The 15,746-nt window shown below is 39.4% G+C and overlaps 1 protein-coding gene across 1 annotated transcript in view; it reads right to left on the reverse strand.

The window, feature by feature from the left end:
• The window catches only part of LOC311139400 (transcription factor HIVEP3-like), a 108,972-nt gene that overhangs the window by 6,650 nt on the left and 86,576 nt on the right, over window positions 1-15,746 (reverse strand). The window contains 2 exon segments of the mRNA XM_084174271.1: window positions 4,896-4,997; window positions 6,155-6,330. Coding sequence (XP_084030397.1) covers window positions 4,896-4,997; window positions 6,155-6,330 — 278 coding nt within the window.

The following is a 15,746-nucleotide window of genomic DNA, read 5'->3' on the forward strand; positions in this document are numbered from 1 at the left end:
TTCTGTCTCTCACTGTTCAAATAAACCTACCATTAAAATTATAGACTGATCATGTCTTTGTCAGTGGGCAAACATACAAAATCAGCAGGGGATCAAATACTTTTTTCCCTCACTGTAGATGCTGCGGTCATTCAGAGTTGAGTCCTATTGTAAAGTGTAGCCTAATGGCCGAAAAAGGGCAAACTTGTAATGTATTCGATGCTTAAGTACTCTAAAGTTTTACATTCCTAACTCAATATCACAGACCAGATTTGCCCTAATGAAAAATGCATCACCCCCTACAAATATATTAATTTATTATAATCCACATAATAATTGCTAAAGATAATCAGAAAGAATGTGTCTTTAACCCTGCATTATAATTTAGGCAATTTAATATATTTGTTTAGGCTTGGCCTATTTAGTAGGCTATTTCGCATAAATCTATATTTGTCAGCATAAAGATGAGTGACTCACTCAATCGTGGCTTTGGATCAAAATAAATAAGTACCAACATTCTTTCTGATAGTCTTTAATAAATAAAAGTTTTGACCAAGTTAATCTGCTCATGTTGTGTGTGTTCAATTATTTGTGACATTGTGGTTACAATGAAGAATGTAAACAAAACATAATGAATAATCAGATGCGCGTTGCAAGCTTGTCATTTTTCCCTATTTATTTTTGTTGTACAATTTTATTTTATTTTATATTTTTAGACAATACAAAACATACACATACAAACGACAACTACATCACCCCTGCCCAGACCCACCTGCTCACACCCCCATCTCCAGCGCCCGCATCACTCTCCGCCACATGGCCTCAAACTGCACCATTTTTTTTCTCTCCGTCGCCCACAGGCACTTTCAACATTTGGATAATAAAGCATTTCAAGGCTGACATTGGTTGATTTTAATACTTCTGACAGCCAAATTTCTAACTCCACCCATAACTTTTGGACTTTTTAACATTCCCAGAAGGCATGAACCTAATGAAAAATGAACCTGGTAATCTAATTTAATTTACTGCAGGCCTAAAACCTATGGGTTTAACCTTCTGAATGAATGATTATATTGAAGATAGAAGCCACCTCCTCTTAATGAGTTCTGAGAGTCGATCCGTTACCCAACAAAATAATATCAATTTATTTAGCCCAATTGTTTTTATGACTACATTATTCCTCTTTTCCTTTTTTGCCTGATGCAGGACTCTAGTGCGATAGGAGAGGCTGACTGAAACATTCACACCTCCATTAATTTACGAAAGGATAGTCTAATAGCTCGGCTACGTGTGAAAAATCCCCCAATTTGTGCAACAGTTTAGACTACCGATAGATGCTGCAGTCAGTCAGAGTTGAGTCCTATTGTAAAGTGTAGCCTAAAGGCCAAAAATAGGCAAACTTGCAATGTGCTTAAGTACTCTAAAGTTTTACATTTCTAACTCAATATCACAGACCTGATTTGCCCTAACGAAAAATGCATCAACCCTTACAAATATATTAATTTATAATTAACCCTGCATTATAATTGTATAAAAGCCCAATATATATTAATTTAGAATCCTCTAAATGTAATTAGATCTACAATGACATTTTATTGATCTGCCAGTATTTTCATTTAGAGATTCTGGTAAACTCTTTGATGTTTCCTTTTAAGTGTCCTACAAATTATTATTGGATTATTCACCATGGCAACCACTTGTTAGTATAAAACACGAAACTTATTTCTCAGTTCGGTTGGCTTTCGTGGAGATCAGACTGTTTTCATTTGCAGGGATATTTGTGCGTTTTTGACCAAACTTAAGTCAGAACAAATACTTATTTCACTTTTATTATATTTCTGTTGCTACTGTTATATGTAAATACAAGAAATGTGTATGTAGAGGGGTAACTTTCTTCACCAGTTCTCTTACCATTTTGTACAATTGTGTGATTAGCCTACCAGTTGGTGTATGTAATGTTAATTCCCTTGAGAGGAATTATGGTGTGTTATTTTTCTCTTATTGTCAATTGTGTATAGAGATTGTTGACATTACTGTTTAATGTAATATTGTTTATTGGATTTACATTGTAGTAATTTTCTATTTGTTTTATCCTGTTTCCCTATATACACAGACCACATGTATACTCTGGTTCATCATTAAACTCCTAGAGTGGGCTTCTGTGTCTGTCATCACTCTTTGACCAGAGTGCAATCCGGTATCTGTTTACTCCCAGTGGCCTATCCACACAGAGAGCACCAGACTCCGTTTTCATAATATAACTTATTTTGAACGAAAGCCAGTAATGAGTGAGTCACTCAGCCCTATGCTGTTCCTGCTTCTGTTGCCTATTTGAGTGTTTGTTTAATATCCTACTGATTCTGTGATCACCAAGCCTCAGGCAACCGCAAAAATGTCGGAAAAAAGCAATTTCACACAAAAAATACACTTTTTTTTCTACTTTGTCAGAAGAAGCTGTAACTGGACCATGTAATAATATATTTGTACCACTGTAGATGCTGTGTTTTTATTTTTAGAATACTGTTCTCAGTTTACAGTAGTGAGGGACAGCTGGAGGCATTTTGAAAACATTTTTGAAAACACTTTTCACAAGTGTAGCAGGTTGTGAACTCTGCAAACGTTTCGACTCCGAGAATGAGAATGTTAATTATTAGGCTACTCCCGAGTGGCGCAGTGGTCGAAGGCACTGCATCGCAGTGCTAGCTGTGCCACTAGAGATCCTGGTTCGTATCCAGGCTCTGTCGTAGCCGGCCGCGACCGGGAGACCCATGGGGCGGCGCACAATTGGCCCAGCTTCGTCCAGGGTAGGGGAGGGAATGGCCGGCAGGGATGTAGCTCAGTTGGTAGAGCATGGCGTTTGCAACGCCAGGATTGTGGGTTCGATTCCCACGGGGGGTATGAAAAATAATAATGTATGCACTAACTGTAAGTCGCTCTGGATAAGAGCGTCTGCTAAATGACTTAAATGTAAAATGTAAAATGTACTGTAAAGTGTCTTAAAATACAATGCTCCTCCTACCCTCCTTTCCTACCCTCCTTCTTGGCAAGAGTCTATTGTCCTGCTAATAGCCCATCATGGGGGGATGGCTCTTTTGTATTCCAATGTATTGAATGAATTTATTAATTACAGTCATTTACCATTCTCATTCTCATTTTTACATTTACATTTTAGTCATTTAGCAGACGCTCTTATCCAGAGCGACTTACAGTTAATGAATACATATTTTTTTATACTGGCCCCCCGTGGGAATCAAACCCACAACCCTGGCGTTGCAAACGCCATGCTCTATCAACTGAGCTACATCCCTGCCGGCCATTCCCTCCCCTACCCTCCCGACGACGCTGGGCCAATTGTGCGCCGCCCATGAGTCTCCCGGTCGCGGCCGGCTGCGACAGAGCCTGGATTCGAACCAGGATCTCTAGTGGCACAGTTAGCACTGCGATGCAGTGCCTTAGACCACTGCGCCACTCATTCTCGGAGTGGAAAGAGTGGAAACGTTGTTTACAGAGTTCACAACCTGCTACACTTGTGAAAAACAAGTGTTTGAAAACATGTTTTCAAAATGCTATTTTGAAATAGCTGTTTTTATAAAAAAAAATATTCAATAACATATTTCTACCACGGTAGATGCTGTGTTTTTGGTTGATGGCCAATATTAAAAACAGTCAAATGAATTTGTGAATTCAATCGCTTTAGCCGACATGTTGCAGTTTATTCATTGTTTAATTATTCAAGGTTCCTTTCTCTTCTCTGTGCTGGAGTTCTTTTAAGAATACAAAAGAAGCCATCCACCCTTGATGGGCTATCAGCTGGACAATAGACTCTTGCCGAGTTTAGGGACTTTAAATGTATTAATGGATGTTTGCGAGGCATGTCACCTCTCCCATCTCTTTTGCATAGCCCACCAAGTGCACAGTTTTATAACCACATCTGGATGGATCCATAACGAATTACTATGGGAATAAATATCACTGAATGACAGAAATATTGGAATAAAGTAGGCTAATGAAGGCAACAAATCGTTGCTTACTGAAACACCCGAAGTCATCCAACTGTTATAATAGGATTTGAAGCAATAGCCTACCTGCGTGTGTTCAACTATTTCAGCACCGTTTCGTGCTGCTCTGAGACAAGCATGGGGACTGGTCTTGATAAATCAATCAGATTTTTATTTTCACTGAATCTCCGTTTGTTTTTCTTGGAATAGAAACACCATAATATTAATCAATTTAATTAAGCTAAATTTCTAACAGTATAAACAGCACAACAAATACTGTAAATGTTGACCAAACAAATACTATAATAATTTAAAAACAAATCATAATCAATCCCATATAGTCTGTTTTAACAAAAAAAACATTTAAAAGTCTCTAGTACAGCCAATATTAAAAACAGTAAAATGCATTCGTGCATTCAGTCGCTTTAGCCGACATGTTGCGGTTTATTCATTGTTTAATTATTCAAGGGTCCCTTTGTTATTTCCTTTTATACCTAAAATGCTTGACTGTATTTAAAGACATGGATGACTTGTATGCTTTATGTAGGCCTATAAAGTAGGCCTTTATGCCAATAAGTAAGTTACGCTAAAACAGCTACAGTAAACAGGACTCTTAGGCCTACAGCTCCATGTCATTTCAATAACTTAGCTTCTCAAAGATGCCCTCTGGTGGTCAAACTAGCATTAACTATCATTAATGGCAACAATGGCTGACAGTTAAATAACATGCCATAGAATTCTGCGGCACCCCGCAAGCTATGCTGCAGTATGATGCGACTTTTAAAGGAAGAACCACTGTACATGTCCTGCCCAGTTCTTGTTTCTTTGGAGGAGCAGATATAGCTACAAGGCTACCTATCGAGTCAGGTTTGAGGAGAGATGTTTAATGGGTGAAGTTTCCTCCCTACGGTATTGTACCTGCTTCCTCGGTCTCCGGCTCGTCCAGTGAAGACCCAGACGTTCCCATTGACTGGCACTTCTTCCCATGAGCCTTGGACTTCATGTGCTTGGTAAGGTTCCCTATGAAGACAAGGCAAACAAGAACAGCAAAGCTACATTAGACTGAAACAGAACAGGGTAGATGAGGAATAATTGATGGTGGAGGGAGAGACCGGAGTACAACCAGATAGTCGAGCATAACTAGGTTCTCAAAATTCGGGGAACTTTCAATAAATTCCATGGTTTTCCCGAAACCCGGTTGGAAGATTCCCGGTATCAGGAGGGAATAAGCAGGAAATCCGGAACATCCAACCAGGATTTCTGTAAAACCAGGGAATTTATTGAAAGTTCCATGAATTTTGCAACCCTAAGCACAGTCCCAGTCGTTATTAGACGGAACGTCACGGCCCGCCCGCGGGGAAAACGACCTGTTACCTAGGTTACCCCAATGGCTCCCAGCAAAAACTTGACCTTTTTCAAACATAATTTTTTTGTCTGCTTGTTTTAGTCAATTACAAAACTACATTTAAGAAAAGTACAACATGTCTAAAGATTTCTTTTCAACATTGCCTGCTCCCGAGCGTTCTCATTACTTAGAAAAACGTAATATTGTAGGGGTTCCCTCATGCCCCTTTTCATGACAGTGCTAGCAGCCACGTGAGTGAGTGCTAGCTAGCTACCGACCGGAACATTAAGCTAGCCAAGACCAACAACATAAACAAACAGACTATACAGCTACAAGTAGTGAATGAAGTTACAAACGGACTATACTAAACAAGGTAAATGTCTTACCTGTCACTAAATGTTTTTCACACATGCAGCTACGTGTAGCTTACTTGGGAACCGGGTCCCCAAATTTCCCACGCCGAATAGCCTGAAGCCACAGGGCTCTTCTCGCAGGCTCTATTTCCCTATGTGGGAGCATTGTGAAACCTAGGTCGGGATTCTTTACCTGCTTATATGTACATTGAACAACACAGCAGCTTTTCGGCATGTTTTGTTATTTCTGTATAATAAAAAATTGACGACGAAGTTGGCTCTTTTACAATGGGAGTCATTGGGAAAGAATGTTTGTTTTCCCCAATTTGTGGGCGTGGTCGAGGGGAATTCCTTCTTATGACGTTAATATCGACTTGGAGTAGAGCTAATCGTTACAGAAACTGCTCAACCATATACGAAGATGATGCTGTATTATGACTTGGGGCCTATTTAGAAAGGTCACACCTCCTCTTCCTCACCTTTGGTTTTGAAAGCGAAGTTGCAGTGTTTGCAGACGTAGGGCCGGACATCCCTGTGTGTGCGAATGTGCTTTCTTAGCATGCTGGGCTTCTTACAGCGGATCCCGCATTCTCCGCACACATACTTTCCTCGGCCGCGACCCCGCACGTACACATACTCCTCATTAGACTTGTACCTGAGGGGAAAGAGGGGGAGAGGAAGTGAGAAATTAAAAACAAAATACATAGTGAGTTAAAAGTAGGTAAAGATAGCTGCCTGGGCCTACTCCACACAAGGCACTTTTTACATCAGAATGGGGTAGCCCCACCAAACCCCTGCTTCCTCTAAGTCCCCCTGTAGTTCTCCCTCTCCAGCCTGTCTACGCCCGTGGCAGGCAGGCAGGCAGGCAGGTAGAGAACCCAACCTTTATGCTCAGTTTGGGTGGCCCGGCCAACAGCAGCAGTAGCTACAGAGAGGGAAGCCTGGCTTTAGCCAACTGCCCCAAATAGACAATACATAAAAAAAATCAAATTCTACATTTAGCCCTACTCTATAAAATACTGGTTTATATGCTGGTTGTTTTTAATGCTTATGGAAATAGTATGCACTACCCAACCCGATGTACACATCTTTAAATACTGAATCTGTCATACAATATACTGTATCAACATGAATAAAGATCAGTATTCGCATTGAGCTTTCCATTGAGGCAACAACAGTACTTTGAACACATTCTTACACAACTGAGAAACAGTCTCCAGAGTGCCATTCTATTGCATTCACTCAGTACAGCCTTTGTCTGCACACTGACACACATTTCGTGGCACGGCAAAAAATATCGCCTCACATCTCCAGCAGAGCAAGACTCAAGCTGCACACATCTGCCTTTCAATAAGGGAGCACTCAAGGTGTTCCTGCAAGGAAGCTGACAAATCATCCCCAGCTGTACAATGGCATCATGACTGAGCAGAGAGATGTGAGGAAGAGCAACTCTTCCTATTACTCTTTTAAATTTCAAAGCAGCAACAACTGATGATGATAATGCCATTGATGGAATGCAACAGCGTTTTGAGTCACCACTGTGAGTGCAGGCACACGGCATACATCCAGCAGGAGAAACTTCACAAAATGACATCATACTGACAATTTCTATCTGTTTCTGGTTGTGATGATGCTGGACATGTATGTGACTGTGAGCTATGGTAAATCCTGCATCCCCACATGTTGAATTTCATACAATACAATATGATAAACACACTGCTCATGACCTCACAGGTTAACAGTGGAATGAGCTAAGCTGACTATGTCACCAAGCCAATGAGAAAATGTGACAATGTATTTACTCCATGAAACTGTATGTGTCTGGCAGTGTTAAGAGCAACTAGACAGTTGTGGCTGCTCTAAGTGTTAGCTAAGGAGATTAAACCCAATGTTCTGCTGTCACAGAGGACACCCACGGCTCCTTTAGTTTATGAGAAAAGCGGCAGTGAGGAAAAGCCTGCCATGTTACAGCATCTGTTTCTCCAACTGAATAATGTTAACATGCTCCAGAGAGCCCCCCAGTCCTCACTCCTCCCTCACAGATGTGACTTAATTGGATCAGGATGAAAACATACAAGTCATTAAAAACACAAACAGAGCTGAGCTGCCTGCATGCTGTGTATTTATAGAAAGTGGTGATGTGTGTTGTGTTCCGATGAGTGCAGTTGTGGTTGAGAGCACAGAGAAGAGAGGTGGAATGAATGACACACTGTTTCTGGAGTGTTACATGCATTGTGTGTGTGTGCCCCAATATTTGCAAGATTTAGGTGTCCCAGACAAGTTTTAAAGGGTGAAATATGTACGCCCGAGAGACTCGTTCGCGCATTCTTCTGCTCATAGTGTGAGATGGTCAACGAGCCCTGATGGATGCTGTTAAGTTCTCCAGATCAAGACTGGGACGTCACAAAAATGTTCAGACATGTTTGATATTTTTGCCGTAGTCTGAGATGTGTTAAGAGGGGATACCCATAAGAACAGCTGCACTAACCAATAGAAAATGCATGTCAAGTGCATCTGGTGGTAGCCTCTGCCGAGTCCCCAATAACCGGTTGTCCCTGTTTTCAGGGGAAATTGAAAGAGAGCCTGTGACTGGACTTCTGCTCCATCTTAACTCCTCCTCCACATTTACTGGATTGGTTGAACAGTGCAGAAGAGAACCTCAACAGTTTTTTTTATTTTCCTCAAGAACAGTATATCTAGTTTCAGGCATTTATTTTACGCCTGCTACGTTAGGTTAATCTGTTGGCTACGGAACCGAGAGAGAAGTCAGCTGTAGCATAGGCTAGAAGTCAGCTGTAGCATATTGCATCTCACTCAGTGAAAGAAAAACAGACAAAAACATGTTCTGCATGCACATTTTATGCTCCTGTATTTTTTGCTGTGCAACCTGGAAATTGTATTTGTATTTATTATGAATCCCCATTATTATGGACCCCACTACTCTTCCTGGGGTCCTGCAAAATTAAGGCAGTTATACATTTTAAAAACATTACAATACATTCATAACAGATTTCACAACATATTTGAGCACAGTGCTTCTACAAAAATCTCCCAGATGTCAAAATTCTGTTTATGCCATTGTGTTGTTTCCCGATGAGCAGCAGCTGTTCCCCATTCCCAAGTCAATCTTTCCCGTTTAGCATGTATCACGTTTCATGCCCAAATCACCTCTTAAATTGATTGTGTTACTTAATGAACTGGCAAAAAAATCTTTTGAGATTTGGCATTGAAAAAAAGGCCTCCCAAAATGCTAATGTTGCTAATTGTTTGCAACGGCTAGTTTCAGAAAACCAAAGTGTGGATTGCAGTCACTCCTTTTCCATAGACTGCTTTCAATTTAAGGAAACAAATATTTACATATGTAAAATAGCTGAACTGTCCCTTTAAAGTAAACATTTTATGGCTTGTAAATTGTAAACCCCTGTTAGCAAACACTGATGATAGCATGGGCGCAACTTTGGTTTTAAAAGTGGGGGGGACATAACCTGGCAGTGGGCCATCTATATCTAATTTCCTGCATTTCTACACAATCCAATATTTTGTCTCTATTTAGAACAACAAAAAGTAAACAAAAATGCCCACAGTCATCAAGCTAGGTAAGAGATCATTATTAAATATGTTTGTGATTGACAAGACTGAACTAGATCAAAGGTAATTCAATAATACATTTTGTGTTGCACCTTTAACCAATAACCTAACAAATTAACAACAAAAATACAAAGACTTGATTGTCATTATTAAGACTTCATCTATATCAAATTTCTGCCAGACCGCCCAGCCAGCACAAGCCGCCTGCACGCCCGACCCCCAACAGTCTAGTACATAACTCAACTCTCTCCCAACACAATTTCTTCCCACCTTTTTTTGGTCACAAAAGGTTTGGACACAAATGTGAAATAAAAAAATACAAAACACCTCAAATATACATTAACACACAGAAACAGCAAATCCTCCATATAATTCATCTCATAGGCCTAATAGTACTGTATAGCTCTTTTTACTTGCACACAATATAGCTGGGTCGCCCTATCCTGTCCCTAGGGGTCCACCACCCTGCAGCGCCCCAACCCAACACACCTCTCTCAGCTTTAGGATCTTAGAGAAACATAAATGATTGGTTTCGGGTCTGTTATATATTGTAGTTAGATATTGTAGGTAGTTTATCTAGGTAGTTATTGTAGGTAAGTATTGTATTCGGCTGAGCCCGGTGAAGCACGAGGCTAGCTAACCCACTACCTGGACCAATAAAGCTAGCTAGCTAGCTAGCAGGTAGCTACTGGTAACTATTAGCAACTGTGGATAGTTGTTTCCAATGTTATTTCACGCTTAAGAGTACCTGTAATTATGCCAGCTAGCAACCTACCATTCAGCTGTTTTTCTAACCTCATTATCTGAAGCATTAACGTTAGGTAGTTAGTAACTACTGTACTCGAAATGTAGCTAGCTTGTTGCTACCTGGATAGCTAACTAAACAATAGCTGGAACGACCTAGCTGTAATGTTTGGAGACGCTTTCTCTCCGTTGGGACAGACGCAAACTGGCTAAATCGATTCAGTAGCTAGCTTTACACTCAACTAGCTAACAGTAGCTACTAAGGGTAAGTTATAACCTACATTTATTTTGATATACTGCTAACCAGTCGTTCAAAAGGAATTCAAGACATGGGTGACTAGTTAACGTTAGCTTGGCTCTCTCTGTGTGTTTCATGCCGTGGGATGAGGGGTTGGTTCGTTGACAGAGAGCAATGGCTAGCTAATATGCCAACTATTCTAGCTAGCTAACTAACTGGCTGAATAGGTTGACGACGTACTCACACAAACTATCAAAACTAACCCCAATACTTTACACAACGTTAGACACGGACACAAATGATCTGTTTAGCGTGTTAACACACTATTAGCATCCATGCAGTGATTAAATGTACTAAGTAGAAGAACATAATCTACACCAGTGGTGATAAAAGTACCCTATTGTCATACTTGAGTAAAAGTAAAGATACCTTAATAAAAAATGACTCAAGTAAAAGTGAAAGTCACCCAGTAAAATACTACTTGAGAAAAAGCCTAAAAGTACTTGGTTTTAAATATACTTTTGTATCAAAATTAAATGCAATTGCTAAAAATATACTTTACTTTACGTATCAAAAATAAAACTATAAATCATTTAACATTCCTTATATTAAGCAAACCAGATGGCACCATTTTCTCTATATATTTTTTATTTATGGCTAGCCAGGGGCACACTCCAACACTCAGACATCATTTACAAATGAAGCATTTATGTTTAGTGAAACCGCCAGATCAGAGGCAGTAGGGATGACAGGCATGTTCTCTTGATAAGTGCATGGATTGGACCATTTTCCTGTACTGCTAAGCACTCAAAATGTAATGAGTACTTTTGGTTGTCAGGGAAAATGTATGGAGTAAAAAGTACATCATTTTCTTTAGGAATGTAGTGAAGTAAAAGTAAAAGTAGTCAAAAACATAAAAACATAAATAGTAAAGTAAAGTACAGATACCCAAGACATACTAACTTCTCACCATTTCAATAACAGGGGAGGTTAGCATTTCTTGGGGGGTATCGTATTTCTGCATCTGTAACTTTCTCATTATTCACGATTCATTCAGGATGATCCATAATCATGGTAGCATCCACATTAATGTAGAAGTGTTTAGAAACATATTCATATTTACAATAAAAGTGACCCCAAAATTATTTATAATTAATTTCAATTGGGCACAAAATGATCTGAAACACAACCAAAACAAACAGCAAATGCAACCAACAAATATGTAGAGTCACAAGCTTGATGTAGTCATTGCGTGCTATGAATATGGGACCAAATACTAAACTTTTTACTACTTTAATACACATTTAAATAAATCTGTCCCAATACCTTTGGTCCCCTAAAATGGGGGGACTATGTAATATCTCAACGGTTCACCTGATATGGATAAAAATACCCTTAAATTAAAGCTGACGGTCTGCACTTTAACCTGATAGTCATTCTATCATAAAAAAAAAAAAAAAACTTTGTCACTGTCCCAATACTTTTGGAGCTCACTGTATGCCCCTCTTGTGATGTTTTTGGTAAACAGACAGACATTAATGTCAATTGCTTGGCTTTGCTCCTGTGAGAGGGAGCACCAGAAGGACTGTAGGAACTGTGTCAGAGTAAAAGGCCCTGGATTATTGGCAGTTTATGTATTTATATCACTATTATTTGACAGTGTAGCAGCCTGAACATGTTAATGCTGTTGAATGGTAATTTCAAATTAGCCACAGCCAAAGTCACAATGATATCTATAAGAATTGTGAAATATTTTCTTTAATATTATCCGTGTCCTTTGCCAACCAAGTGGACAAAGGTTTTCTGGTAACATTTACAGTATCCTATCTTATTGCATTGAATAAATACAATTAATGTAATAAAATACATGATATTTTGCCTATGATATATACTTTTGTAGAAATGTATATAGAGAATAACAATAATTCCATAACAAGTTGATGCTTATTGTTTATTATGATTCAATCAAATAATTAACATGTACACTTTTTCAGAGAATGGGCAAATTAAAAGGATAGGAAAAATGCCAGTTAAAATGTCCAAAATACCACATATTTCTATGACAGTACAGTGTGTTTGCCAGAATGTTTTTTTTTTTTTTTTTTTTTTTTTTTGGGGGGGGGGGGGGGGGGGGGATGGGTGGTAGATCAGCTTAATATTGCACATAGATTGTAACTTCCATCAATGTAATTGTCTGCATCCCTTCCAATCCCCCATGTTTTTTATATGTATACTCCCCTTTATTACTTTTCAACCCCGCCATCCTTTCCCTACTTGGGGTAAATCTGCAGAGCTGGGAAGATTGTATCCCCCATATAAATAACATTCTATTGGTAGCAATAATTTTATATAATAATTTAAATTGAAAGATTCAAATTTTTGAAAACGGTGTCGTTTTGCGTGTCAGTTCATAAACACTATGCCATGGGATCGGTACGTCAAAAATCTCTTCCCAACTATTTTGCTATCTATATGGGACGGCTGTCAATCCTTTGGTCCTTAAGTGAAACTGATATACTTTTTTGTTTATCACAGTTTTCCTTAACCAATTATGTTCTTTAATGCAAGGCCGACAGACAAGTTCCTTACTTTCTCCCCCTTCCACTTTCCTCTTCCACTTTTGCGGTAAGGCTGCAATTATTTGGTTGTAATTTTGGGTAGAGCAGACATTTCCATATGTTTTTGTTAGCTGCATGTGCGACATAACTCCACCAGTCCTACCGATGATATCATTTACGAAGATTATACCTTTTTTAAACATTCTGTCAAAAAAAGTTTTTTTGTCAATTAGTATATTTGAATTTAATCACAATATTTGTTGCATTATTTGTTCTGTCGTTTCTGGAGGATTAAATTGAAATTGCAACCAACTTTCTATGGCTTGTTTTAGAAATAGTGATATTTGGGAGATGATTTCCTTTTCAAATAACTGAAAATGAGTGGTTGTAATCTGAATAAAGGGAAAAAGGCCATTCTTGAACATTGGGTGAGACAATCTTACTAATTTGCTTGAGAACCAGTTCGTATTTAAGTATAACTTTTGTATGACTGAAGCTTTTAGTGATAGGTCTAATGCTTTAATATTTAATAATTTCTGTCTTTGGAATTCATATTCATTATATAAATAGGCCCTTTTAATTTTGTCTGGCTTGCCGTTCCAAATAAAATTTAATATTTTTTTCTCATATAATTTAAAAAACTGTTCGCTAGGCGTAGGCAAGACCATAAGCAAATAGGTAAACTGGGATAATAATAAAGAGTTAATCAGGGTGATTTTTCCACAAATTGACACGTATTTACCTTTCCATGGTAGCAAGATCTTATCTATTTTTGCTAACTTTCTATTAAAATGTATTGAAGTGAGATCATTTATTTCCTTTGGGATATGTATTCCGAGTATATCCACATCACCATCAGACCATTTTATTGGTAAACTACATGGTAATGTAAAAATTGTATTTTTTAGTGATCCAATACGTAATATAGTATATTTGTCATAATTTGGTTGTAATCCAGAGAGGTTAGAAAATGCATCTAGATCATCAATGAGGCTGTGGAGGGATTCTAGTTGTGGATTTAAAAGAAAACATTCATCATCAGCGTACAATGACACCTTTGTTTTTCAGCCCTGGATTTCTAATCCTCTGATATTATTATTGGATCTGATTTTAATAACTAACATCTCGATTGGCCACAATAAATAGATATGCCGATAGTGGACAACCTTGTTTCACTCCTCTTGACAGTTTAAAACTTTCTGAGAAATATCCATTATTTACTATTTTACACCTATCAAATCAAATCAAATTTTATTGGTCACATGCGCCGAATACAACAGGTGCAGACATTACAGTGAAATGCTTACTTACAGCCCTTAACCAACAGTGCATTTATTGTTAACAAAGAAAGTACAAATAAAACAACAACAAAAAAAAGTGTTGAGAAAAAAAGAGCAGAAGTAAAATAAAATAACAGTAGGGAGGCTATATATACAGAGGGGTACCGGTGCAGAGTCAATGTGCGGGGGCACCGGCTAGTTGAGGTAGTTGAAGTAATATGTACATGTGGGTAGAGTTAAAGTGACTATGCATAAATAATTAACAGAGTAGCAGCAGCGTAAAAAGGATGGGGTGGGGGGGCAGTGCAAATAGTCCGGGTAGCCATGATTAGCTGTTCAGGAGTCTTATGGCTTGGGGGTAGAAGCTGTTGAGAAGTCTTTTGGACCTAGACTTGGCACTCCGGTACCGCTTGCCGTGCGGTAGCAGAGAGAACAGTCTACGACTAGGGTGGCTGGAGTCTTTGACAATTTTGAGGGCCTTCCTCTGACACCGCCTGGTATAGAGGTCAGTTGATAGAGCATGGCGTTTGCAACGCCAGGGTTGTGGGTTCGATTCCCACAGGGGTATGAAAAAAAAAAAGTATGCACTAACTGTAAGTCGCTCTGGATAAGAGCATCTGCTAAATGACTAAAATGTAAAAATGTAATTGGTAGTTTGTTGTAACTGTGTATTGGTGCTAAACCGTGTTATTGGAAGCTAGCATGCTAGTTAGCTATGGCGTCATAGGATACGGTGCCCCGGATGGTTTTCACGGAAGAATACTGTGCCAAGTTAGCTAGCTGAATAAACTAAGTTAGTCTATTCCTAGAAAACATTGAACCACTGTAGTTTACAACAATTATAATGTCTAAAGTGGAAGTTGGGAGAGTTATATTTGAGTGTTTCAGTGAAACTTAAGTGAGGGAGGCCCCGCTCTCTCGCTTTCCCAGATGTTTAGTCAATTTCATTCCGATCTCCTTTGCATTATTGTAACCTTTTCTGTAGCCTGTCAACTATGTGTCTGTCTATCCCTGTTCTCTCCTCTCTGCACAGGCCATACAATCGCTTCACACCGCGTGGCTGCTGCCACTCTAATCTGGTGGTCCCGGCGCGCACGACCCACATGGAGTTCCACGTCTCCGGCAGCCTCTGGAACTGCCGGTCTGCGGCCAACAAGGCAGAGTTCATCTCAGCCTATGCTAACCTCCAGTCCCTCGACTTCTTGGCGCTGACGGAAACATGGATTACCACAGAAAACACTGCTACTCCTACTGCTCTTTCCTCGTCTGATCATTTTTTCTCGCATACCCAGAGAGCATCTGGTCAGCGAGGCGGTGGCACAGGAATCCTCATCTCTCCAAAGTGGACATTCTCTCTTTTCCCCCTGACCCATCTGTCTATCTCCTCATTTGAATTCCATGCTGTCACAGTCACTAGCCCATTTAAGCTTAACATCCTTATAATTTATCGCCCTCCAGGTTCCCTTGGAGAGTTCATCAATGAGCTTGACGCCTTGATAACATCCTTTCCTGAGGATGGCTCACCCCTCACAGTTGTGGGTGACTTTATCCTCTCTACATCTGCCTTTGACACATTTCTCTCTGCCTCCTTCTTTCCACTCCTTTCCTTTTTTGACCTCACCCTCTCACCGTCCCCCCCTACTCACAAGGCAGGCAATACGCT

This window comes from Coregonus lavaretus (assembly GCF_964263955.1).
Source record: "Coregonus lavaretus genome assembly, chromosome: 13".
In the NCBI taxonomy this organism is placed as follows: Eukaryota; Metazoa; Chordata; class Actinopteri; order Salmoniformes; family Salmonidae; genus Coregonus; species Coregonus lavaretus.